Source organism: Varroa destructor, unplaced genomic scaffold (genome assembly GCF_002443255.2).
Source record: "Varroa destructor unplaced genomic scaffold, Vdes_3.0 BEIS01000002.1, whole genome shotgun sequence".
Classification (NCBI taxonomy): domain Eukaryota; kingdom Metazoa; phylum Arthropoda; class Arachnida; order Mesostigmata; family Varroidae; genus Varroa; species Varroa destructor.
In genome coordinates, this window is record NW_019211455.1 from 14,658,209 (window position 1) to 14,686,144 (window position 27,936).

Sequence of the window (27,936 nt, forward strand, 5' to 3'; positions counted from 1 at the left end):
TAGGTTGTCAAAAAAATGTTGACCATTTCTCTAGCTATCACGTATCTCAAATAATGAGTCGCGTCTTTAAAAACCGATTCCAGGCTGTGCCCCAAAATTGTTGGAGTGCCCTTATTATGCCCATATTATTATAAAGATGAATAAAATGTATGCGAACATTACCTATACTTTACCGTTTGATCTATCTAAGGTCTATAAGATAATGTTATTTTTATGGTCAAGATGCGTTGTCAGAAGAAGCGGCCCAAAGATAATACCGAAACTTTGCCTTGAAGCGGTCGACCAATTACGGAAAAGGCTAATGAATTTATTGCGAAATATAAGCGACACCGGCGCATCGGTAGCCATGGTATCCCCAAGGAACTGGACATCCACTATCACGTGGTTTTGGAGAGCGTACCGAAAAAAACTGTCGATGTTTAGGTACCACACGAAGTGGTACTTTTATCAGCGAGGCTCTTAACGCAACAAAATTTAAACTGTTTTGTGGTTACTACATTTTTTAATTACATGCGATGAAACGTTTATCAAAAAGAGAATCAACACACTATGTAACGAAGCCGTGACCGACGCCAAACAAGCTGATACCATGTGTTTAGTGGAAATGTAGAGGAATCGTACATTGTGAGTTACTACCCCATACCAAAACAATCGATTCCGATTTTCACTATCATCAGCTATCAATACTACAATAGCTGAGAAAAACTGATCATAATTAATAAAGACAAAAAGCGTCGTCTTTTATGATGGCAATGCACATACATTTAGTTACCCCACAAAAGCTGGGAAAGCTTCGATGAAAAAACTATAATACATTTGCCGTATAGTCCGGGCCTACGGAAATCCCTAGGCGGTACTCATTTAGTTAGCTCAGATCACCTGCTAGAATTTTTCGCCCGAAAGTTTCAAAACGAGGAAATTCAATTGCTATCGGAAAATCGTTGGCGAAAACGACGCTTATCTAATTTTGCAATATTAATTTGAAAAGGAAAAATATTTGCTTCAATATGGATATTAAAACGGTCAGAGTTTTTTTCTTTTGACAATTTCACATATACATAATGCAAACGTGGATAGAAATACCACGCTTAGATTAGACCATAGATCCGTACATATATATTCTGACATGGTTACAATATTAGTACGTATATCTGTTTATCTATACTTCTATATATAACAGTATCGATACCACCGCATTGACAATAGGTCGGCACCAACGTTATCGTCGGATAGTACTCACTTTCGTTTCGTTCGGCACTTCAGTGCGATAGAATGCGGTCTTCATTTCCTAGAACGTAACTTCAATTTTCTCTTGTATTTTTTAAAATATCGTTTTCGAAGCAATGGGATCCGTATGGCGTCGCATCGTATTTGTGATTTACCACGAGCATCTGGCTGAGTTTTGTCAACAACTAGTTTGACAAAATGTGGTGACTAATTACTACTATTAGCTAATATTGTTTTGCTACGAAAAAGCCTACTGTCGATTACTAAAAATAGATTCGTATATATTTATATCGTAATCGTCTATATTTCTTCTTATAATTTATGACAGTATGACACACACACGTGGCTATGCACTTTATCATACCCGTCTGATAATAGCGCGTACCGAGACGTATTTGGTATATTGATTAATTTTCCATGAGTGTTAAATAGGGCCGTCTTCGGCCCATCCTGACCGCGCAGCGCTGCAGACGAAGTGGAAAATGCCCTGCGTGTAGGAAAGGAAACAGGACGTTGAGCGTGGCGGTCATCCTCGGTTCGCCCTTTTCTAATGAAACTGTTTGGTACACGAACGAAAAAAATAATACAAAAAGGTGAAGGAATTCACTTATTTCATATATATATATATGCAAAATTAACTTCTTGATTATATAATGAGACTATAATGCTTCCATGTCTTCAAACATTTGTATTGTTAATGTACTTAGATTGTGGCGTTGTGTTTTTACTCTAAATATCATTGAGATTTTCAGTGGATTTTCAAATGACGACCCATTTCGATAAATCACTGATTTCGACCTCGTTATCATTGTCGTGAGGTAACATATCTTTCGGCCTTCTTTTTGGTCATGTTTTTAATGTCTTGGATGTTTCGTCATCATTTGCTGCGGCGGAAGTTCGACCGGAAGACCGTGGATAGGTCAAGACGCCCACAGCTATTATTGCATCCAAGCATGTTGTAGCATCGCTGTTTTTCTGTAGCATTTGTCGGTTGGTGTCCCCATATAAAAGCAATTGATCTTGAACTCTCTCTTGAAACTTCATAATGGATGCCATATGTATATTTCAAAGCATCAACGAAACTCGACGGCCTTTCCGAAGTCTATTTGCGTAACCACTTGGAATAAAGTAACGAGTTATATGTTTTTCTTTTGTTTTGTCGTTGGGTGTCTCAGGTTCTATTGTGCTGATCGATACCTCCTGATACTATTATAGTCTTCAATTTCATATATGTACAGAAAGGTTATGTGTGTGTATGGATGTATTATATATGAGTTCTTCATGCCTTCTAGCATTTTGCCACCAATTCTGCTACTACTCCTCAAAGGCTAGCTCCGTCAAGGAATTTGTCCTATACGCAAAGTAATTTTACACTGGACACAAGATAAATTAACGTAGGCCATCTGAAAAATGTCCTTTTTTTTTGTCTGTACACATTGGCAACTTAAAAACGCGATAACACGATTTCGCGTATGAACGACTGAAGTCTACATGCAAACAACCCGAGATTTACTTACCTAGACAAAACAGGATCGACTGTGTTATAGTTGTCATTGCAACTATCAGTATAGTTGTGATATGCTTTATGAATCCAGCCTTTTACAGGAAATTTACTTATTTCAGCCTTGTCAAAGATAGTCATATTTAGATTATAGTTGGTACTAATAATAATGACAGATGTTTTTTTTTTTTTTTTTTTATAAAATTTGTCGACTTAATTCTATCGAGTTAAAACTTACAGTCGAAAATTCTAACTGGGCTCTATTCAGTGGAATAGCTATGTTAATCTAAATCTATACGTTTTATGAAGCTATACTCATAGGTCAACCACATTTATCTATTATCCAGCTACTACCCTGGCTTATGTTGAGCATTATTTTCTATTCATGTTTACCCATCGGCATGATTTAGATCGTCTGCTTACCAAGAAATCGTCATCTAGATTTCGGTATATGCGTGCTATACGCCCATAGCAATAGTAAATAAACCAACAAACATTTTATGATTACGCTATTCAGCTAGGAAACATCGTCCCCGTCGATCACAAGCTGAACACGTTCATTTCATTGAAACTGCACCGCATCACGCTCGAACCCTGATCGTTTCGTCTAAAAATATCGGCGAGCCAACAAACGGCTTCTCAACGCCACTCATTTACGCGAGGGCCGCACATTTAGCGGAGAACAACACAATAAAATTCTAAATAAATTTTATATATATATATATATATATATATATATATAACAATTTATTCCGGCCAAAGGCCGCATAGCATGGCCAGAATGACGTAGAACCAGAGAATTTACATGCTTTCATGATCTTGGTTATTAGGACTACGCTTGCTTACCTTGTCGATCGGGTTAGATCCATAGAAAACTTCTAGCCATATGCTAGCGTAATCTATATACATCTGTTTAACGGAAAGCATTAGGACATAACTTCCGTGTAGCAGTGTTTGGTTTGTTAGAGATACGCTGCCGGTTTTCGTCCTAATAGCATGCAAATGACCTTGACTATTTCTAATAATGAAAAAAAAAAGCGTTTTCAGCTCTATGTATTTCTGTGTGCGTTATATCAGATATTCATGGTTGAAAGCCTCTGGGCTTTGTTGTGTAGTAGCTCTACATATCTCATGAAAAAACTGAATCAGTTGCGCTTGCCATCATTTCGTTTAAGTCATCTATCTATCTATGGGACGCTAGTATTTAGAATAGTCTCTTCTCTAACATGGGGCCATTTTATCCCATCCATTTCACTATTAAATAGAATCGTTGAACGCCACTTGAATATTTCCATCGTTACAAAGTTTATGCCACCTGCTGCAGAAGAATTCTGGTCTGCCTCGATCTTGAGAATCGTCTATGAATCCACTGTAAACGATTAGAAGCGCCGGCGGTGCTTCGAGTTGGTTGGGGGGCGTCTTTGTCAAAGAGCCGTAAGGTGACCAGCGTAAGCATAATAACCACAGCCAAGAATGAAAATGCCTGCAAAAACGGAATAAACACGTAAGGGGTGCATACGTTTAACGAGCTCCCTCAAACCTGTTATCATATCGGCTTATAACCTGACGGGGGTTTGATTTCTTCTATAGACACATTGAATACGACTTGTGGCGAGGGCAGATGTGACTCAATACACACGACAGTATCGCGAAGACAGTCATTAATCAATAACGTAGAATACAGCTAAGGAACTAAAACAGGCCCCGACAAGAGCCTGCCACCTGTTGATAGCCTAGCGGGAAACGAATTAGTTTTGTTTAATCATTTTCCGTATTATACATATTGTTATAAATGCTGTAACGGCTTAAAACAGAGATTTGAGGGCGGAAATTATGGGAAACGACCGAGATGCATTGGGCAGTAGGTGAACTTACGATGGCCATGTCCAGCTTCCCGATGGAACTTTTGCATTTTTCCGCAAGTGAACTATGATTTCGTGTGTTCACAAGAACAGAGGCCGATATCAGCGAGAGTAATATTAGCTTACAATACACGCAGCAGTCCTGGAGAAGGAGCACCCAAAAAAGAAATCATCAAATCTTACCATCTGACTCGAAGCCTATGGAAGCAAACAGAATACGTATAGAAATCGTTCATTTTCTATGAGAAAACAGATCTATTAAATGATCATATTTAGCTTAATTCCCCCGATCATTATGAGTCTATGGAAAACGCAAAAAGAGGATAGAATCTATAACGCATATCGACATGAGCCTTATATGTTGAGATCGAATATCCGGGCGGGCCTTAATCTTAAGCGAATTAGCAATATTTCTTATAATGTATTCTATATATCTATTATAATGTATATATTAAATGTAATCACCGTCTTTTTTATTTATACCATCAATTTTTGAGAATTTTATCATCAAAACATCTAGAGTGATTTAAACTATGCCCATAATTCCACTTTGGCCAAAAATCAGGGCTTTTCTTCGCAGGGCTTTTCCTTTACTGCCTTGTCCTTCGATCAAAATGCGCAAAAATACTATTTTTAAGTGCCAGTCGTAGCAAGCAAAGCCATTGGAAATTAATAAACCAGATTCTTGAACTACTTGTCCGCCTCGGACAAACCCTGTTCCGTTATAAATCGCTGGGTTTGTTTCAAAGTGCGCTTAGCAGGAAAATGCTTTCAAATATTTAGAGTGTTGCTTTCCCCTAGAAAGGTCGAAAAGGCTTTTAAAGCTGAGCGGTGGGTTATCCATTATTAAATAATTATAATTACGTTTTCTTAAATAAATATAACATCTATACATTTCTACATTTATGACACAGATTTATCTCATAGCATAAATCAATAAATGTAGCATTAAAGAGTTTTCATCATATTGCTAGAGAGTCTGTAGGAGAGAGAGAGAGAGAGAGAGAGAGAGAGAGAGAGAGAGAGAGAGAGAGAGAGAGAGAGGCCAAAAACCGCAAATAAAAATCCAATAGATTACATTGTTTTCGTAATGCCCCTTCTACCTACGGCATCGTGTGACCGGCGTTGTAAAGTAACGACGTACTTTTACATGTAGCAAACGCTATAAATAAGTTCTATGAACGAACCATAACGGTACCGTGTAGGACACAAGCACCTCACGTTCTCCACAGCTTTAATGCCAACAACCCCGTAATGCCCACATGTGTTTGTTCTTATATAATATCCGCTAGACCGGTTCCAAGGGACGTTTTAGATTATTTAATGTATCTCTTGCAAATTTAACTGGGCTCTGTGAAATGCAGCAGACAAGCCTATATATAAGCCGCAGTTTCGAGGTCACGTCGGTTGAAGTTGAAGCGAATCCTTGTTTCGATGCCCTCTTACACCGGAGTAGTAAACCCTGTGCAGCCCGCAGATAAGAACGTTTAATAGGTTACCGTTCCATGGCACAGCCAGCTAACCATGAAGGGCCCTTATGATCAGTTGATCCCGGTATCGGCAGCCATCCAGGGAAAAACCAGAAGGAGCTCTAAATTAGCTTAGCTTTACCATTCTGACTGAACCCGATGTAGCTTCGTATTGAAGATATTAAACTTGACCACTTCTACTGGGTACAATATTTTTGATGTCGAGAAGCGAAAATCTTCATTTTTCTGTAATATTCGGCCCTTTACCTGCTATAGCAATTACTACGAAAATTGGCCCCTTTCACTGTAGATTTGTGCGCTTTCGTTATTTGCATCGATTGGACGCCATAGAAATAAATGGATCAGTAAACAAAATGCATGCTTTTTTTGTTGTAAACGGAACCTTTACAAAGCCTAAATCAGGACAATGGATAATAGCTGGATTCTTATTAGGGAAGGGGAGATGGGGATAATGCGGTTTTTTGGTTATAAAATCCACATTTTTTTCATCAGTTGGATTGATCTGATTGATGCTACTAGCTGCTATCGTACTCCTGAAATGTGGGTGCCTGAAAATATGATGACCCTATGTATGAAGTAGCTCCATCAAAAGAACATCCTGTTTTTGTGCTCGATCTATAAATGTCAGAATTCCTTCAATTTTAAGATATTTCGGCGTCCTAATAGTAACTACGTTTTTAGTAAAGAAGATTGCTAATGACGAAATCTCACTTTTATGATTACTTTTCATAAACTCACGAATAGTCTCCATTTAAAGGGGAACCGATAGTTGAACGACGAATTGTCCACGGCGATCCACGCAAGCATCGCGGCAAATGTCACAGAACAAATGAACAAATGCACGTTGAGTGAAAGGGAAGAACCGGTCAGTGCTGTCTCAGTCGGTGTTGGATTTGGGCTTGGCGTCACGTATCGAGAGACCCAGAAGCCATTGTCCCCTATTGTTGGTCCGACAGATGATGTTGTTGTGGTACTAGAAGTCTCACTGTGTGATGACCTCGGGCTCGCGTGACAGCTGTCGCCCTTGAAGAAGCTAAGCAAGAGAAAAGCAAACATCATACATCCCTGAAATAGAAGAAACACACGACTATAGTAATAACGCTTGTCTGATCAGCCGCATCTGCTAAGGTACAGCTAGAGACTTAATAGACGTTTTAAGTTCCCCATAGGGTTTACCGAATCGTTAAACTTTATTACACATACACGTCTTCGCGAACAATTCACGTCACTGGGCGCAACAGCCGCCCACTGCACTATACGTATCGTAGGTAACATGCAACAATGCTGCAGTAGAGCCGCCTACCATCACAAAACATCTGACGGGTTAGTGAGAGATAACCTAAAAGAAAGTATAGAGCCTAAAGTATAGTCGAAGCATCGATGTATGAACTTTTGCGAAAATGGTTCAATCCGGTCAATGGTTCAGTCGCATTGGTTTGTCACACACGCTGCTGGGAAAGTAACATTAACGTAGCTCTTGTTTGAAGGAAAATCTGATAGTTTGAGCAATGTGGCAGAAATTACGCGCGATCAATTGTTGAGCTATACATGTCGTTGTTATAGATAGAAACAATTTCCTCCGGAGACCGCTTATCTAATCGATAGTTTGAGATACTGTGTTGGTTTCCTAAGGATGAGGTTGAGGCGAAGTCTGTACTAAAGTTAAATGGATTCGTGGCCGAATGCATAGAGGAGAAACACAACAATGCTATAGTCTAACCGGCCGCTTCAGATTGCTTTCTGAGCAGAAGAATTCTAGTCGTCAAAATATTGTTTATTTTGTCCAATAAAAGGAAGAACCACTTTATTTCTATGTGCGTTTCTTGACGCCCTAAAAAACAATAGCAAATTCAGTAACTGTCGGTAACAGTATTTGTATACTCGATTTTGTGTGTGTATGATATAGGTACGTTGAAGGTAAGATTGACCAGGTGCCAATAGAAAGTCATCGTAGCGTGGGACTTACGACAATTGCTGTATTATATACTATCTATAATATAACAATACACGTATGTAATAATCAGTCATTTCTCGTCTAACACCTAGCTTTATGATTTTTCTTTAGGTCACATCAAGAACACGTCAGTAACCGGGAATTATAAAAGCAGACAATTATTAAGCCTCTAGAAGTCCACATGATCTTTCTTAGCTAACAGAACCTCAAGCTTTTCTTATTGTAATAGATAATATAATAGTTTACCATTATTGAAAGACGAAGTGCTCCAACAGCAGTTGCGAAATAGGCTTTGTCCCAAAAAATATGAAATTTCGAAGGATTCATAGCACCCGCATTTTTTGAAAACCGTGTCGGAGCCTGCCAGTATCCATCACTGGCTTCAGTTGTGCCTAGAAGAAAGCGTGCGTTAGGTGCAGGAAGCTCCTCCGACGGCATTCGCTCATCTTCCAGGGCGACCGGCTGGAAAACGGTCAGATATTGTCAAGGAAAGCCTGTTAACCGCGATTGAAAGTGTTTATTTAAAGCATCAAACTTAATGCTGTGAAGATCTGTGCAGTATGCCCTATGAATGTGATTTAAGATGCAAATTAAAACGATATTTATATAAATCGCTGACTAAGTAAATTTTGTAGTTTTCTCAAGTTCACATAACACACCAAGCTGAGCACTTTTCAGGTTGTGATGGATTAGTTAACACACCAACAACGTCATAAGCCTGTCAACTTACATTCGAGATTTGGTGAGTAACAGGGGACCTAAGCCGGGTTTATGTACTACATAGACTGCGTGGTAGAAAATAGAGTAACGTTGTTGAAAATTTGTGATGACTCAAGTGTAACTCATACCGTCTGGCATAGAGTATCGCCGAAAATTGAAACAAAGCCTCCGTCTTATTAAATCCAAATTTAAGCACACGTAGGAACAGATCTGTGCGAAATTTTATCTGAAATGAACCTAAATGCTTTTCTAGTAAATAGAGCAAGCTATATAAGTTAAAAGGTTATGTATCGCCTAACTAGATCGGAACGAATACAACTCCATATGAGATTCGGTGCTTAAAATATAAATAGCTCTACGGTTCAGTATTGTGTCTTATATATTAGCAACTATTCGCAATTAATAATTATCTAATTCGTCAAAACAATTATATATATATATATGGTTTACATACGTATATATATGGTCTACATACATATATATATGTATGTAGACCAAGACGCTCTGCACCCATACTTCATAATCAATATCAATTGAATGAATGAACCACGAAAAACCGAGCTTATTACTATAGTCAATGCACGGGATAACTGTTTTGAGTCAATCAGCGAGGTCTTCAGTCTGTAGGACAAGCGGCCTAATTATCACCTCCTCGACTTTTTATCGAATTTTTCATTGCCGTTTACATGTAAAGCTCTGAAGCCTCCCAGCTTCGGGGTACCGTCTTTGATCGATCGTGAATCTTTGATACGCACATTTCTGCGGACGGTAGTCCCTCTTACACGTAGAGTAACGTCGCTGAGTATTTTTGCTAAATATTTTTGTATCGCTTCCACTGCCGACAGAGCCGTCTTAGCCTTGGCCTTAAGTTTAACTTGGATACTCAATCGCAAAAATCCCTCGCCCGAGACACGCGAAATGGCAGAGCTCAATTGAGGTTTCTTAGATTCTTGAGCACTTCCGCTACCACCACCTTTATTTAAAAATGGTGATGGTCAGGCCACAATAGCCACTGCGGTCGACGCGGTATTGCGCTCATGTTCTACCCTAGATATATGCTCACATAGCTTAATATAAATAAATCATTTCTCCGTTTACGCGGGTTATTAACGTAAATTTAAATTACAATCTCAGGTCTTCCACAATCGGAAGCTCAGCCGTCCAAACTTCATACGATATAGATTACATAATATGTGAAGATTAGAATTTATCGCAAATATCTCATGTCTAGATTCAGTTTTCGGACATCTTCGCAAAGCCAATACAGCTTAATAAATCTAGCACGGGGTACGATTAAGCTGCCAACTCCTACTGGAAGACTATATATATGTGATGAATAGAATGAATTACTGAAGAACAAATGCTGAAAATTACGTCACAAATCGTATATTAAACAAACTATTCGATAACCATGTTGAGGCAGAAAAATGAAGGCAAAACAACGTACACGAACGACTCTTCCACTTAATCCTAATTGTCAAAAAAGATACATATTATAGTTGGTCAATTGGTTGGTTATAGTTGGTCAGATGCTGTGCAAACTATCCACGGCCAAGTATACCCCCCACAAACCTCAAATATATTTATATATAGTAGCAAACAAAACTACGCTTTGATTGGATCAATATAAGAGCTATCTATAGCAAAGTCGATATATATGGGTGCCTTCTGTAAACATGTTTTGGATTAGTGGGATGATTAGTGGAAACAATGGTGACCCAGTGCCGTTTGGCGATACAGAACGCTTATATTAATGATCTTGAACAGCTGCAGTGGCAACAGTATATCAATCTCATAAAGCTGTTCTAGCTTAATCAGATTTATTTCTTAGCGTTATTGTCTACCGCAACAAGTACCGAATATGTCAGCCACTATGTTTACTTTAGATAATAACTGGGCTAGTTTTTTATGATCGGCAATGCCTCGTAAAATGTTCCTCGTGCATCCTCTAGTGAAAATTATCAAGGCAACGACTTCGTCCACATGTTTCTGGGACATTGGAGGATATGATCATCAAAACTACTCCATTAAATTCCGTTCAGTTCTAGATTGTTAAAGAAGAAGAAGAAGAAGAAGAAGAAGACTGGCAAATGCGAAACCAGTCAAGAGGGGCATTGTTACAGCAGTTGTAGACTTTATAGAGTATCGCCCTGGCAAAGATAGCTCTGTCATAGAATGTCTTCTTTGTTTAACCCCCTACGCTGGTCTGTGAGCATGTCCTTCATTCTCGTTGTGGCCCTGCCAGTCCCCTGCTGTGTTTGGTGCGTTAGTGATTAAGGCTTTTGTAACTGAAGCATCGTTCTATCATGGACAGTCCTTACGGTTTGAAATAGTTATTTGAGATTACCACACGGTCAAAGTGGCTTTGGATTTGTTGGTCCCTATACACAGGGAGGTCTCGGCTGTGTCTACGACCTGCATGACACAGCCATATCTGTGTCTCTTCTGACCAACCTTCGCGTTAAATATAATATATCAAATACATGTAAAATGCATTATAGGACATAATTGTTTCTCAGAGAATGCCTGTACAAATATACTTTTGGCAAAACGACTTATTTCTGTCGTACTCCGTCGAAACATTAAGAAAGTAATGATTTAGATTACATCTATTCTGGCTACATACTGAGTTGGTCAACGATCTGTCCAACACGGCCCATTTCTTACAAAAATTTTCCTCTAACTTCCCTGTAAAAATACACCCTACTGAATAACAATACAGATTTTTCCTACTGACTGCAGATTTCTCCTGGAGACGAGCAACACCCCGTCCCCCTTTCGTGTTTCGTCTTACCCCAGTAACTTCTATGCGGCTCAAATACTCGGACTCTCATACGCCCTATTATTATCCAGGAGCGTTATGCATGTGTGCAGAGCTCCAAGCAAACGCAAATGAAGTCTCTCCACCGAGCGCACAGCGCACTCTTAGGCTTCAGCCCATTCTCGTTTTCCACTGCTATTCTTTTCAATAGGGTTTTGTTGGCTCGTGCTTGCTTTAGCCAACTCTCGTAAGTCAACTTATGGACTTCTCCGCTTCGCAGACAGGGCGGAACAGGACCAGACAGCCTTGCGTTTTCTTCGAGCCTACTAATTAAATGTGCCAAAACAAGACTACAACGATGTTACGCGAAAAGGCGTTAACAGAGTAGGACAACCCCAAGAAAGTTGACCGAATTCAACAGAATCCAACATAGGCTAGCTGCCTAAAAGAACTCTGCAACACGCGATGCTGCACGACAGTTTTCTTTTTTTTTCTAGTTCTCCGTATTCTTTTTATCTGTAGATCGAAACCAAGATTAAGTCGCTTAAGACCGGCATACAGCCGACGCCTTGACGTCTGTCTTTCGTCCGGTGTCGCTACAGAGAATGAAACGACGTAGCTCCTCCAGAAGCTCTATATAACTTAACTGACTGAGAACTAGGGAGCGAAGGCTGCGGCGACGCTGGCAGCGGCAACAATACCGAAACGTTGACATGAATGATACAACCGCATATGTTGACGCCGACCGACGGAAAACCGGCTTGGGGGTCAGTAGGTTACTGTATATAACGAGAAGCTGTGCTCGTTCAGACTCCATGCGTGCTTTAGACATATGCATTGCTTATAGTGGCACGTAGCCGCATGTACAGTGTAGTCGCATTTTAGGCTAGTATTTTGCTAACAAGACTTAACTTTAGCCAGACAAACATTACCCAAGATAAGAGGGTATCAGAGGTCCAACTCAACATAGGGAAAGAGCACCGTAGCCCGGTGGCAGGTTTCGTTTTGTATAGGACCTTATTATTGGGAAACGTTGTTGTTGTTGGGGCAAGAGTATCATACGGATTTGACTGTATTCGATAATGGATCAGAATAACTCAATAAACGCATTTATCTATACGTTTATAGAAATTACAAAGAGGCACAGTATTCTAAGATATGCTTATCGCTATCTACAGCTGTATTTTAGGTGCGTGAAACAGGTTCTGAAAGCTCCAGCGATCATATGCACGGCCTCAACACGCCGGATGAGAGCTGCACGCGAGCTATTGCTTGGGAGAACTCCTAGTAGTGGTCCAATAATTGAAAGGCGTTTGAGCGTATGTTATAAATTTTGTCTAAATGCCGAAAAAAATCCAATTACAATGGTACATGTCACAGATCAACGCCCTTTTCACCAATCAGACCCGAAAAGCTTCGGTGATGACTACGCCAATCGCTAAGCTGAATACTTCATAAATAACTTGGATAGCAACATGTTCAATTCGGTTTTCTTGTCACTACCGACAAAATAACCCGGAATCTCTAATAGAGAGCGGCCCATATCATGTCATAGTGCCGACCCTATAAAATGAGTCAACTAATAAACATCAATTAAGTGACACAAGATCAATTTGAGAAAGAGAAATGGGCTACAGACTTGGACTAATCGCAATCGGTCGCGTGTTGGCATCACTGTATCCGCTCAAGTACGATGCTAACACATTGGAAGATTTACTCTAGGGTATAAAGTCAAGCAAAAATGATAGTTAAACTAGGCTATTTTGCCGCTGCTGCAAGTATCTTTAAAAGGTCGTCTGGCCGGTGAATGAAGAAGACTCTACATCATCAGTACTTAATAACGTTATTATGTCCACCTTATGGTGGCAAAAATCTACCTTCTTGACAGGTAAAAATGTATCTCATGGCTTGTTCATTGTGAGTAGTTCTATTTCGTGGGTCTTCAGAGACTTCAAGTTGAGTTGAGCCCAGCTCCCTGACAAAGTGTAGTCGATTCGGGCTACCTTAAGCAGCACCAAAAACTATTCCAGCATCAAACAGAACGTGATTTAATCACTGGAAGCTAGCCCCATTTAACACTGCAAAATCTATTCATGGACTAAGGAACCTTGCTTACTTCACAGACGTCAGGTTAGAAGTTTTAGAACGTGAAAGCTGAATCTTAAAGATCTATACCACTGAAGAATAAGACGTACACTAGTTATAGGGTCACGACTTAATACACTTTTTTTTAAATTTAAAAACTTTTAATCTAAAAACGCTATTGAAGTGCCTTAAGGCTGGCTCTTACTATATTAGCAACGTTTACTGAGACAATTGCTATTAGATTCACTGCGGTATAGATTGGCCAGTCATTGAAAACATCGTTTTGTATCAAATGAGTATGATCTTGTCCTACGTAGGCTCAGCTGTCTAGATAACTGTCAGAACACGATTCTCAAACACAAAAGAGGCTATAAGATAGTATCACTGATAAAGATTTGGCTAAAAAGTCAATGAATTGAAGATGAAAATTGTAGTCCATAAATATCAGAGGTTCGCACAAGGCCGAAACCGCAGTCAGAGCCTGTCAATGTTATGAACGATAAAACGCCCCCAATTCCGAATGAGTTTTATAAAACTGAAGAGAATCGGCTCAAAAAAGGGCACGCTAGGATAAGGATTTTTACTATTTGACATAGGAATTTCGATCCGAATTTGATTTGGGATATTTATGAAGTACAATTTTACGTTTCAGCAGGCCAGTAGATGACGTTCGTCTGAATGGAATTGATCAAAATAGTTTGCAAGGAATGCTTCGTGTATCCTAAGGATTTTATTTTTGCTTTCAAGTTTTCATAAAACACTCCTTGGATTATATTTTGCATCGCCTCGTCAAGCTCAACTTTATTGTGGCGTACGATTTTTTTGGACTTTGCCTGGCAACCCACTCAAAGAATGGAGCAAAATTGATAAGAGATGCAGTGGCGGTTTTGTTTCACGCGAGTGAGCCAAGTGCACGTCATCACGCTTTTTTAGCGATGCCTAGAATGGCGAGTTAGCGAAGTAGATGATTTGGCCTGGCTAGCGTTGCAACATTTGTCCTCAAGGCTCTGTTTCGAAAAATCGTCAATTCCTCGTAATTTCATGAATTTCTCTATTAAAAGCTTTCTCAAAGCAAACAGGTGTTGGTGGTTGTATGTTTTTACAATACTGAGCGGGCAACCTGAAAGTCAGCCGAAAATTGTATAATGGTGTACGTTATGTATGTTTATGAGGGCTTGTCTGAGCCGTTTCGGAGTGCGTATCGATCGACCCAACTGGTCACAGTGTTCCGTTAGTACAATAATAACCTTTTAAAGTTAAAAAAAAACTGCTCAAATTATAGCGCGCGGTCAAACTATGGCTCTATGTGCATTTATAATAATGATTCAGGGCGCTTAGATGTAACCTATGGAAACACAATTCAGATGCTTTATGTGGCCTTGAATGAAAAGTGAACGAAGACTAACAACAGAGTTATTCAATTTCACCTGTAAAAAAATCTTCTACGAAGCCACATTGGCTACAACTATGCTAATATTACGGGATATTTTACGGTACGAGCATGTTTCGGCGAACCCGACGCTTGATGTAAATGTAAACTAAGGAAAATTCGAATTTGCGCGTACGTCTGGAAGCAGATACGTATCAGTCGAAAGAAAAAGAATAACTTAGAAAAACCAGCCTATTATCAATATACCAACTTCGATATTTCTCTAATCTTCTGTAGGGCCTGCTAGTGCTGTTTCACACACGCGATATTTCAGTTATCTAGTAAGGATCACATTGGCCTAAAAGGACGTCACTAGAAGCGTTAATATTATTTTTCTTGGAGAAATAATAAAAAAGAGTCATCGTAAAATCCAGACGTCTGACTACTGGAAGAATTCAACCGTGTCTAATCATTGGCACGTCAGTTGGACCTATCATTTGGCCCCGCTGCGACTTACATCTGTTCTCTAGCACTGTATATTCATTATGGCAATGTGTACATATCGTTTGTTGCTGAAAACGTTTCTGCGCATTTTGCTTGTTACTATTTGAGCATGGTGATCTCCTTTCGCCTTCTGCATTATAAGTTCGAACGCGTTCCAGGACGCTAGGAGCAACATCCTGATACAAACAGATGCAAAGTTACACGTGACCAGCTCTGCCGTCAATCGATACCTCTCAAACTCGTTCTAATCTTCTCATATTCTATTAAATGAAAAACGTCACAATTGCATACTGCGCTCTCGGAAAATGTAAATCTGTATGAAAGATTGTTAGTTTGTAGTATGCACGCATTCGAGATATTTCTGACAGGATATTGTTAGCGATATTGACAGGACAATCGCTGTTACATGGGCCAGCAAATAGGATAGGACTCATTCAGCTGTTCTAGTATTGTCTTCGCTGAAGAGACGATAAACATTTATCCGGTAGTGGGTAGCAGGCCCGGGTGTTTAAAGAGTAGAGTATGCCTCTCGCCTGAATCGCGTTTCGCGATGAAAAGCGACGCCACTGTGGCATGACACTTTGGTACTTGTGGTTAGGATGGCAACGCTGAGATATCATTGCTCTTTGGCTCTTCGTTATGTTAATAGCCTTTTTTTTGCAGGTTAGGATATAGATAGTAGATACTCTGTCATGAAGTGGACCAATACTACATGTGTCTTTCCTCTTAATTTATCAATAGTTCGGAATCTGTCTTGTTGCTCTTTTTCTCTCCCGATACCTCAGCTGTCAGGTGTTTTCTATAAGGTATATAGCACAGCATGCTGAACACCGCCAAACAATTTTAAAGGATCTAGGTTACGACATGAACTTCGGTCATATTTTTCGTAATTTCGAAAAGAAAAGTATGGTGAGTGGTCTGTCTGCACGTCCAGATATTCTCGGTTAAGGTCCGTCGGCGTGACGAAGTAAATTCAAATGCAAAAAAAACAATGGCATGTTCTAATATCGTAGAAGTATCGACCAGAAAATAGGAGAGGGAACGAATTGGCATTTTATATATGTAACTCGGTGTTTTATACGCGCGTGTAGATACCTTGAGTTGTGAATCGTCGATAAGCAGACAGGATGTTCGGGTGTCAGGCACGAGACACTGCGACGCCTCTTCGCTTTCCACTATCATTCTGGCACTTAACGGATCCATTTTGGCCTACAAGAAAATAACAGGTTCCAAATGGAGGGAAATACTACAAAATAACAATGAGTCGCAGGACACCAGCGGCGTAAACAGAATCGACAGCCGCTTCAGCCGCTGGAAAACGGGTACAGGTCGCGTGGCTTACACCTTACGTGCTTTTTGAACTTACTGTGATTATATACAGGACAAACGGTCGCAGCAGCAGCAGCAGCAGCAATAGATTGAAGTTAGACGCTACGACGGGTGCCGAAATAGGCTTCTTAGCGCGCGCTGGATTGGAAATAGAGCTTACACACACATTGAGGTAAACGCGGCATGGCTCGGCAATCAGCAACGCACGCCTATATGGTGGGCGCACGCTAGTGGGTGAAGTTAGTCGTCAAGCCGACAACACGGTAGAGATCGCAGCACTCCCTTTACGGGTGCGTTACAGGACTCAGTTTAGGTTGTATGTCACACGGGCTATTCTGATAAAATCCAGTCTTCTCTAGTACAACATTGTACAGCGCTCATTCGATTCGCTTTCAGTCTGTTAATGCAGTACAATGTAATACACCTGTTTGTCTTGTTATTACACGCAAGTGCCTAAAGTCATTCGGAGCTCATTTCTGCCGATACCCTGCCATTACGATTCAATGCAATGCATAGCACGCGCTCACACGTCTTTTTGTAACCACTTCTTCCACGACAACGCCGATGTTGCTGTAATATTGATTTAATTCTTTTCTACTCGTAGGGGGTCTATGAATGTTGCATCGCCGTGGTTATAGGCCAGATATGCTGGGTTTCAGTTTCCCCCCAAGGCCTCTTAAGAATCCCGTTATTGGCTTGAGCTGATCCTTGCCTTATTCCTTGTGGTTCCTGCCTGTAAGACTCTGCCTGTAAGCGATGCGTTCTTCCCGGGTCACTAGCGTTGCTGTCCAGGTGCAATGCGTCGCAGTCGCGCACAAAACCCAATAGGCCAACCGCAAACGGTCGCCACCAGTGCTGTGGCAATGATCTGCAATTGAGCTCGGTCACAATGTCAGGCACAGTAGTACTAGTAGCAATATTTTTTGTCTATTTCAGTGACGCTAGTTCATTCCCTGGTAGAGGACAACACCCATTGCCATTGACTGAGCTGTTTGGCCGCATCAACGCTTGACGCTAGTTGACGCAGCGGAGCGTTCGCTGTAGCACCTCACAGAGGAAAAGCACAGACTCAAATGAAGACACGCGGTGAAACAGAGGAAAAGACAAAATGTAAGAACGACACGAGACGCGACACGGGCCGACTGCCGATCTGTCTGTAGTCCGTACAACAGAGGCCGCGATACAATCGCAAAGGTCCTTAGCTCACACAAGCCGGGGTGCGCTGACGACTGGTTGATCAGTTTGGTAACTATCCAGCGACATGGTCAACCAGTGAATAAAACAAAACATTCGGTAAGCGAAACAATACCGACTTACGATGCTGACTCGTGATCGAATATCCGATGATTGTATGTTCGCTGCTGCAAGTATTTAATAGCATGGCATTACATCGAGAGCTCACGATATCGTCATCTTTCTCGCTGTCGCGTTCTGCTGTCGGTATTGTATAAGGAAGAAAGCAAAATCCGCGCGGGTATTGGTTCACACGAGTTCCTGATAATTTTACTTTTGACCCTTTATAGAGTCGTTTCGATAGCTAGGCAGAGCTAAACGCATCAACTGTCGTTCGCGCACCCGCCGATGTCACTGCGTGATCGAGCAGGACCGTGATGATGGCGGCGGCAGGCGAGAATAATGCTCGCTCGGTTTTAGCGCTGTGTCTTGGCTGCTATTGCTGCGGCTGGTAACGGTAGTCGTTGTACGGAGATGTTCGAGAGTATCAGCAGAAAGACACCGCTACTGCGCTCATACTGGGAGAGGGGATTCGGACGCGCGCACGAGGGAAAGAGGACTAATACATAGCAGCTGGCAGCGGAAGCCACGGGCAAGCTCCGCGCGACACCAGCGTCGGTAGCAGCGGGACAGCGAAGAGCTATAACGCTGGTCATTGACGCGTCACGGCTGCTAATACTTTTCCTGCCAATTCTCCCTGCATACGATGAACCTCAGCGGATATTGCAGCGGGGGGTGAGTTTGCTAGCTAGAAGTAGCAGGCGTTTGGGCTTTTTTCTCCCGCTCTATCCCCATCTGTGACATATAGCGGTGTCCACATGACTCGTAGATTTGGAGAAAGTCGCTAGAGGGCGCGAGTGATGTCGAGTGTGGGTTAGAGGAGCATTGGTGGGAGTACGTGGAGCGGTTCTAAATGGGAAACGAGAAAGTAGGGCGAAAAGCCCGCAACTCATAGAGCACACAGAGCAGATACCGCTGCATCTGGTGCTCACCAATAAGGAATGGAAAAAAAAACGTCGGAATAGCTTATTAGCATCAACGATGTTGTAGAGGATATGAAGGTTGATACGCAGTAGCTTTTATTCTTCGATCAGGAAACTTCTGCGCAAAGAGGTCGACGGTGTCTGAAGAACTCTAAAACTGTAGGTCAAGCATTATCTTTTTCGGATCCTCACGGCTGTAGTTTAATCTAAACGTGGCTGTCTGTGAAACATGTGAAACGTTCCTATTTAAGCTCGCTAGCCTTACTGCTGGAACCATCACAGGTCAAAAAGTGCTATCTTCTGCAGGTTAAGATTTAAGTGAAGTTTCATAATAATAAGTGAACATTCATAGAAGTAACTTAAAATAATAATCTGAGCGTTATTTGGATTCTTAGTATCACGTATGAATATTATAGTTGTACGGCATGCCTTGGTCTTACCTTTAACTAAAGATTCATTAGTTGATTGGTAGCAGATTATATGTATTTATACCAAAAATATGTCCTTGCTACACACGATAGAGATGCAACAATTATCTATACCGTCATAAAAGGCTTTAAGCTTAAAGGATGAGGGTAAAAAAAAGATGAAGTGGCCACGGCCGCGAGTACGGTTATGACCAGAAGGACATAGATTCAATATCGGAAAAAAGAGCCTGTCGCACAACGTACAAAAAACAATGTGTGTGATAAACAGTCAGTATATATAAAACGTATAAAAAAGTCTGTCATGCCTAAAACACCTGGCCGTAACAGAGTTCGACAAACTTTCTAGATTATTCGATGGCATGCTATATCTATTAGCCAATATACCCGTAGTGCAACGCGATAGACTTCCCTTCAAACATGGCAGAGGTATGTATGGGTACGTTCGTACGTAGCACAATTTAGATATTTTACTGCTCCACGGTTTTCCCGCCGTCGCCTTTCTCCAAAGGCCATCCTGCTGCGGTTGACAAATTTTGATTACTTCACATTTTTCTAAGAAATTCGAGCGCGTATTTACTGTACACGTGACATGTATACGAAAGCAAAGCTAACGAGTCGGCCATATTACCTGATTTCTGCTCAGTGGAAATTTAATTGTATTTCATGCATTATCTTCTAGAGTCCTGAATGCGCCTAACCGACCAACATGTGCATTTGTCTGAAACATTTATTTTTTTCCATTTTTTCTCTCTGTGTCCTTCCTGTCAATAGCTGGTAGACGATCATTTTCAAGGCGCCATGACTAGATAAATAACTGAATTGCACGGGCAGGTTTGCCCTGTCCATCGGTAGTTGCCGTCGTAGTAACGTATGCGTCACAGTAGTAGTATAGCCGATTGCAGAAACTGCAATTGCCTCGACCTTGTTTTTGTAAGAGTTTCGTTTGCAGTCGCTCTGCAATTTGCAACGTGAAAATCACTGCACTCACTTCCTACAATGATGGTGAGGACCGCTTTTGTTGCTGACATGGCCTCTTCATGTGTATAGGAACTTTTTGCCGGTTCGCCAAGCAGGCATTACGCGAGATTTCAGGAGTTAAAGCGCCTGGATGGCCGCCAAGGCTGAATTGATGTCAGGGCTAAAGGCCAACTCTTGGCTAGTTTTCTCCCTGTCGCTAGACCCAGCATCATCACACGATCTGGCAGCTTGCTAGCGCAGGGCTAGACTGCTTTACCACACGTACGGAGCGTGGTTTTCAGTAGACAAAACACGGACAAACATATGCGACTTTGGGCTAGGCTTCATCGTTTTTGCTGCAGGTTGGAAAAAAAATCACGAGAGTGTAGATAGACACTATGATAGAGAGAATAAAGAAATTCTTGTTTATCGAGACTGTATACATGGAGATCCCTTGGAGAAGACTTGCAAATGCAGGGAACAACCTTTCAACGTTAAACTTTATTTTCAATATCAATTCTGAGATCACAAAAAGAATATCCTCCAAGAATGTTGAAGTGGACATTTAGTAATAAGACTTATAGTTGTTTTATGAATTGGTATATAAAATTATTCTGAGGTCTATGAATGGCGTGATCTAACAGTGGCAGTATGTGAAAATTGGGTTTGCGCAATGATGTGCTTGTTTGTGCGGTTACTGCTCACAAGAGAAGTGAGAAGTATTGATTTGCTTAGCTATTACAAAGCGGTAGGAAGGGTAACATGGCTGCCGATCGTGTAATTGGGTCCTTATGTACAGCAAGATAGAGGGTACGACCCATGAAAATACCACATGAGTTAGTTTAATTATCAGGCCGACTATTCATTCTAAGTAATTCGTAATGGCTAAACACGTTTATTTATATGATCTAAGGTGTGTGGCCAGTTTCCGACACTAAAGGCTGTTTTTTTTTTTACCACATTACTTATAACAATATCTACACGTATGACTGTGCTGTCTGGGCGTATGCACTAATTATGACCAACGAGCAGAAGCTTCTTAAGTCACCTTCTGTGCGACTGCGGTGAAATCTACCATCACTTTTAGAGAACGCGAACAATATTTCTCCAATGTCTGTTACTGTTGCACTTCGGGCGTAGTGACAAGCCTTTGAGTGAAAAGTCCGACACGTAAAAATAGTTTTCAATAGACGATTCCAGTAAAGCTGGCGTACTGGTCTGTTGGCCAGAAGTTAACATGCAACTGGGATGTATGTTTGAATCACTGAAGTGGTGTATCGTGTTGAGACAAAGTGTGCTGACAGGGTTCGTCCCGAGCGGCCTAATATATAGTAACAAACCTTGATAAATTCATTTTCTTGTAACTTAATATAGTTTATTCAAGACCAAGACATCTGTATACCTTATAAAATTGATGTTGCCCTGCAGTCCATTATCGACAAATGACGATGATGACCTGGGGTGAAAAATTTTAGTTCCTTCTATTTTCTTACTGTGAAATGTAATGTCAAAAGGATCGATGTTTTTACAGTAATTAGTGGGGTTTGCACGCAACTTAATGTTTACCTGATGTAATGCAGCGTGTTTACTGAAGTGGCACGATCGGGGGGCTGCAATAAGAAATGTCTGACGGAACAGCAGTTACAAGAAAATTTCGAGCATAGCGCAAGCGGCTGACAAAACAGGTACAACGACTTTGGCTTCAGAACACGGGTTCCGACCACGTAGGTCAGAAAAGTTGGAAGTTGCACATGTGAATTGATCATCGTGCGGCGACAGCCGCTGAGTCCAAAAATACAAATTTCTATTTTGTCACATATGTATCTTTATATGCAATATTTTGTCATAGGAAGAACAAGAAGCTAAAACTACTTGAACACTCTAATACATTGAATAAAAGCATCCTAGCGTGATTGTTATTACAAAGACCCAGAATGAAGGAACAAGGGATAAAGGGAGAATTATCAAATACTTCGGAAAATAATTTGCGCGGGATTCGAGTGAACGTGTCATGATCACTAGGACTAATTAGAAGTCCTTCTCGTCTCTTCTCTGCTATGTCAACAAGTTTTCTCAAGAAACGAAAAAATCCCTATTTATTCACTTCTATTTTATTCTACGGTGACCATACTCGTAGTACATCACCTACATACAAGTAGGTACATTGCGTAGGTGCTACCGAGATACGTATACCAAGGATGGACTGATAATATAACGACTCTCTATCGGTCGGATATGTAAAATGTACTTTGTATAACACGAACATTTAATGCATATCTTTAAATTGTATCGTAATAAATATAATTTTGTGTAGAATATAAGGTGATCATTGTTGTTGTCTATAGTGGCATTCACGAGTGCATACCCATGGAGCGTTCATTTTCAACTTTATTTTCTCAGCCACTTGTAAATTCTAGTAGGTTGGACAATTCGATCCTATTAACTTAGACCATGAACCTTGTCGGCAGCAAAATATACCGCATAAACGACACGAAGGTCTTGAATTGATAGATGCACTCAAGCCACTTCAAAGGAATGATATCGAATAGAACTAGTTGAGGCATTTTCTAATTTCAAATGCTATTGATCATATACTGTTAAGTTGACTATCCGCCGATGTTTATTGTATGGGTAAGATGCAATTGTAGTTAGAGTGATAGTCACTGCAATACCGCTACTGTTCATCTGAATCACGTGAGTCAGTGAGCAGTCTCACTGAGCAGTGAGTGAGCAGTCTCTACCTGCCAGGCGCATTTCGTATGTCTTCGAACACAGGTAGCCAAAAAAGCAGCGAATGTGTACCACGAGCAGCGCCATCTACGAAAACTTTTTCGAAGATCCGCCTCTGCCGATGCTACACAACAGATTCCCCCAGTAGCAGCCTGTTCCAATATGAGCCGGATAAGCCACAACATTTGCTCCACGATCTGTCCGAAGATACTTTAGGCCCATCTGCCAGTTAGCCTTGAAGCACACACTCAGAAAGCGAACGGTTTTAATGTGAAATTGTGACGTTCGACAAAGCGCTTCGAGTTAGCCATAGGCGCTGAGATGTCTTAGTACTTGAAAAAAAAACACTACTAACAAGGTAACTAGTGAGTTTCAATTTTGGAGGGAAATTCTTGAACAGCCTAAAGATGTAGGTATAATGCTGCGATGATAAATGGCTTCGCAAGTTAAAAACTTCGAGAAAATCAACGCACCAGACGTCATTTTCCTCCTACTTTCCTATCGTAGCAGAGCAATCTTGATTTGCCTGCCGGTCACCGACAATAAACATCGGTGAACTAACATTTGGTACTTGACGATTTTCTGTCATTACGTATCGAAAACAAATTTCCATGATCGAACTTTAGTTTTTGGGTTGATTTTACGGTAATTGTCAGCTTCGGCACACTAGGTATCCGTATAGTTACTGGCGTAGTCGAGAGATCGGCTGCGATCGGTACGAACGATAACATCAAATGCCGTTGCAGCCGTATGGAAGACCCCTTGACTTTGGCCGAAGGGTGTTGTCGACTGAAGCTGAATCGAGAATGAGAACAGCAATCCGTAGTGTTGAGTGGTCTCTACGCGATACTGCTTATCAGTGGCTTCACCTGCGCCATAATTATCGACTCGCTTACCTTTTATATTTACACGATCTGTGTTACCTGCTAAATGTTAGCATTCATTGACTAATAAAGGGTCCGACATTGTTGACTAGGGTCCTCATTTAGCTGCGACCGAACTACTACGATTAACCGATGCTAACTAGTGAAACCGATTGCATTCAATATACAGTACTATTCTATTGGGCTGTAAAGCGGAAGGGCCTCCATCATTCTATAGATGATCCGATATACACGTTAACTAATTACTATATAAAGATAGGTCAATCCTGAAAGCGATGCCCGAAACGCTCACTCGTAATTTAATTAATAAAAAATGAAAAAATAAAACAACTAATAAAAAATCACCCCTCTCCCCCTTAGACTAATAGGAAGTCTGTGAATTTAGGGTATCTGTTAGGTATCTTAAAAATGTTTCAGCTGTTTCTACTTCAGCATATAGTTCCTATCTAGCAGTCGTGGCTACGCAGATACTATGACGGTGAAGCTGGCCGACGAAATGGCATTGCGCCTTCGTTACGTTAGGGCCACGTATCGATCGTGCTGCACATTGTGTCTGCCTTGTCAGTTGTTGTTGCTACAAATGAACAGGGATTACTAGTAAATCCAGCGAACGGTCTTGCCCAGGATTATTATAGGTTGCAGCAGAATAGTCTATAAGATATTAATAATATCATTTTTCGACTATTAGACGAGCGGTCGCCATGAACGATCTTCAGCCACATCTTTAGCTCTAACATTAGCGCCATGATCTACCCATTGGCATCGGTCAAGAGCCTGGAAGCCGTACCGTCTCGGTGATGGTGTTATCGGAACGGATTCACGGACGTTGCAGAAGTTTAAACAGATTTATCAGAACACACTTTAACTGCAAATAAAGAAAGGGTTATTAGGCAATCGAAAACAAACTGCCCCAATCACGGAAATCGTGAAAAAGAAACAGGATATTTCTTATTTTGGATAAATTACATTTACTTACGTTTACTAATGACGCTTTTATATTGAAAGCAGCAGATTACTGCTTCGTTAAGAGACAGACTTTTAAAAATACATAATACTTTTTATTCAAACGTGTTATGTGGGATCTTCACACATTAAGATCTATTTCAAAATAGAGATACTGTATCACAGAAATAATGCACAGAATACCGCGTGCGGGATTTTAAATGTAAGTGCTCAGACCGCTGGGCATCAGTTTAGAAAACTGGCTGTTTCCGGCACGAAACGAACGTGTCTACACCGCATCCGAATTTAGACCTTGTGTTTCTAAATTCAACAGGGAGACCCGTTACCCACATCCCGGGGGTAATGTTGTGTGTACTAGGTAAATTAAACCCAGTAGATTTCAACCTAGTAGACAGTCAAGTAAACAGTTCAAAGCATCACATTAAATAATGACAATGGTCTATCCGTCTAGATTGACAACCTCTGGACTAAACTTTTTTTTCTATTCTCCGCATTTCTTTTCGCCTTAAGCCATTATTAGGAATTTATGATTGCATATTTATGCTTGAGAATCGATAGAATAGGTAGTCTAGCTACAAGGAAGACACTCTGAATTAGGCCCTAGCTTTACTGAAACGTTAAAAATCCAGCAGGCATCCAATCGGGGTCTTTGTACTGCATGTCGACCTACTGTTGTAGCCATTATGAGTGTTGCACACCTTCAGTCAGTGTCCTTGTAAATCTATGTGAAACATACGTTGGCACACAAAATCTTAGAACGTTTGCGACTGAAATTAGGGAAGAGGTTAACATTAGCATGAAAATATATTTTGGCGAGAGGACTGGGTTTGTATTGGTGATGAATTTAAAAAAACCTCGCTCCTTCATTGGTCTCGAGTGAGTTTCGTAGTTAGCTATCTCTCAAGCTGAAATCAAGCTTAATTTTTCGTATCTTTTAGTAAGAACGCATTGTCTGGTTTACACACCTCTTATAACAGGCACTCCACGCTATTTAGGCTTCACTGGGACAACCTTCTGGTTTTGAGTTGTGCTTCGTTTATCAGTATTATAGGTCTGTGAATCTGATTAGGCTACTTGTGATTTTAAGAATTTATTGTCTATTTCAGATTTCGTTTCCTGTAAAATTTTATACTTAGGCGTTTAGAAAGGTTGATTTATTTGGATGATTCTGCTCTGCTTTTGTAAATTGTCCTATAGAATCTTATTGTTTCTCTGGAACATTTGATTACTAACGCTTTGCGGAAACACATATGATATGAAGAACAATATGATGTTGTTAGGTAAAAAAGAAACAAAACATCTACATGTGTAAGATATTTCAGTCTGTCAGTGTAAGAAATCAATAAAAAAAAAAAAACAAATTTGGTACGAATTTGTTCGTGACTAACCATATGCTTTGATAAAGACCTCATCTTTTAGACCAAAATCATCTATGCGACAACGTAACTTTGTTTACGCGCGAACGTTGGACATCAAAGGGCCTGTCTTTGGAACTATATCGAAAATTTATGGATATATGTTGCTTCCACAGCAACGAAATAAACTAAATTTTATTGCTACAGGCCGATTTGCATCACTTTAGTCGGCGCGGAGATCAAATAGCCCATACTAATACTTCACCGTAATCTGTAAGACACTCCTATGAAATGTATGTTTGTAATACGCCATATAACACAGAACTTTTTAACATACTTATAATGTATCTCTAATTCCCGGGTCGTATTTGTGCCGGTGCTCCAATCCGCATGTGGCGTTTAGGTTCTAGCCTCAACGCAATGCTTAGGTTTTTTTTTTGATGGGCCTTGCTTTTGTTGTCGGTCAATTAGCATGCGTTTCAGAACGGTTTAATGTTTTGCGTGTTCTACCTTTACGTTCTTCTTGCACACACAGACGGTTCTGGCAGCCCCTTTTCCATCCCTAGCTATCTTCGACCCTGGTGCTCCCTAAGTACGTCGGGCCATAGACTTTGAGCTACAGCATGTCAATTTGTATAGCAAGAGGCTAAATAGAGTTGGGATAGACTATATCGACGGGTTTGGCTTTGGAAGCATACGATACTTTATCGCTCTCCGTCCTCCATTAGGGTCCGTGCCACCTCAGCTGCCTGTTGTGAGTCCCAGCCAACAGTCAGACCCTTCACTCGATTCCTGGTCATGAACTGCTCCTGCTAGATGCCCTGCTGACTGGCTCAGTGTCTGCCCACTTGCACGGGTGGGGAGGTTGTTAGCCGATGTTTTCTTAACAAATAGCCTCCAATATGCCCTTCTATTTGCTTCGCATGTGTACTATATTCAGTTCCTGGAGTGCCCTTACCTTCTCGCCAGTGGCCGCCGTTAAATCGAAATCATGGCAATAATCGATCCTGAGTAGGATAGAAGCTATCAAACAGCCCAGATGAGCAGATGACGGCCCAATGGAGAGGCTCTCAGGAACGTAAAGTTTTGTTTTCTTAGAATCTGTTTCCAACATATTGCTCGCAAGACAGACAACCTACATTTTTTTCATTTACTACATGTTAAGGAAACGTTACGCAAGCTAGACAGTTTTTCTACTGGCGCCACGATTTGCTAGCTATAGAAAGCCATAGGCCTGCATACGTCGATGTGGACCACACTTTGTCCGCGGCTTATTTAGCGAAGCGTGAATGAGTACTGAAAGGTCTTGGTTTTTATAAGTAATCGAACTAGGTAGTTATGGGCGACACGAGTTAAGGCGTGTCGTTTTCGTAATTATGAAACTCTGCTGTTTTTATGTTTAGGCTTTATGCCTAGCTTCAGCTGGGTATATAGCATTACACAGAACGGTAGGGTGTATTTTGACCTGAACCATAGTTACTCGTTTGATGATGTTAAACGTTCGCGTTAATGTATGAAATCAAATTAAAATGGATAGTGTGTGTGATATTGTTAACAAGCTGAAAGCATTAGGATTATAGGGCTACAGGAAAAGGGCAGAT

General features: G+C 40.8%; 1 protein-coding gene across 3 annotated transcripts; it reads right to left on the bottom strand.

Moving 5' to 3' along the window:
* Positions 1-996: 996 nt before the first annotated feature.
* LOC111245183 (uncharacterized) lies at positions 997-18,522 on the bottom strand. Of its 3 annotated transcripts, none has more exons than XM_022793163.2 (6): positions 16,569-18,519; positions 8,281-8,496; positions 6,819-7,145; positions 4,604-4,732; positions 4,044-4,211; positions 997-1,783 (listed from the first exon to the last, which is right to left on the bottom strand). In XM_022793163.2, the coding sequence occupies exons 1-6, from the start codon at positions 16,674-16,676 to the stop codon at positions 1,775-1,777; spliced, it is 957 nt and encodes a 318-aa protein (XP_022648898.1). In that variant the 5' UTR covers positions 16,677-18,519; the 3' UTR covers positions 997-1,774. The 3 variants fall into 3 exon arrangements, with proteins under 3 accessions (XP_022648898.1, XP_022648896.1, XP_086836095.1); XM_022793161.2 differs by having other exon boundaries at positions 997-4,211; positions 16,569-16,682; positions 16,840-18,518; XM_086979969.1 differs by lacking the exon at positions 4,604-4,732 and having other exon boundaries at positions 997-4,211; positions 16,569-18,522.
* Positions 18,523-27,936: the final 9,414 nt, after the last annotated feature.

What these genes read in the sequence shown, in the direction of transcription:
- LOC111245183 (XM_022793163.2), bottom strand. Translation starts at nt 16,676, where the DNA reads ATGGATCCGTTAAGTGCCAGAATGATAGTGGAAAGCGAAGAGGCGTCG. An exon ending in CACTTCGTCTTTCAATAATG is followed by an intron (nt 7,146 to 8,280) that starts GTAAACTATTAT and finishes CTTCTATTTCAG; the next exon opens with GGATGTATGATGTTTGCTTT. An exon ending in CCTTTAAATGGAGACTATTC is followed by an intron (nt 4,733 to 6,818) that starts GTGAGTTTATGA and finishes CTCCTTCTCCAG; the next exon opens with GACTGCTGCGTGTATTGTAA.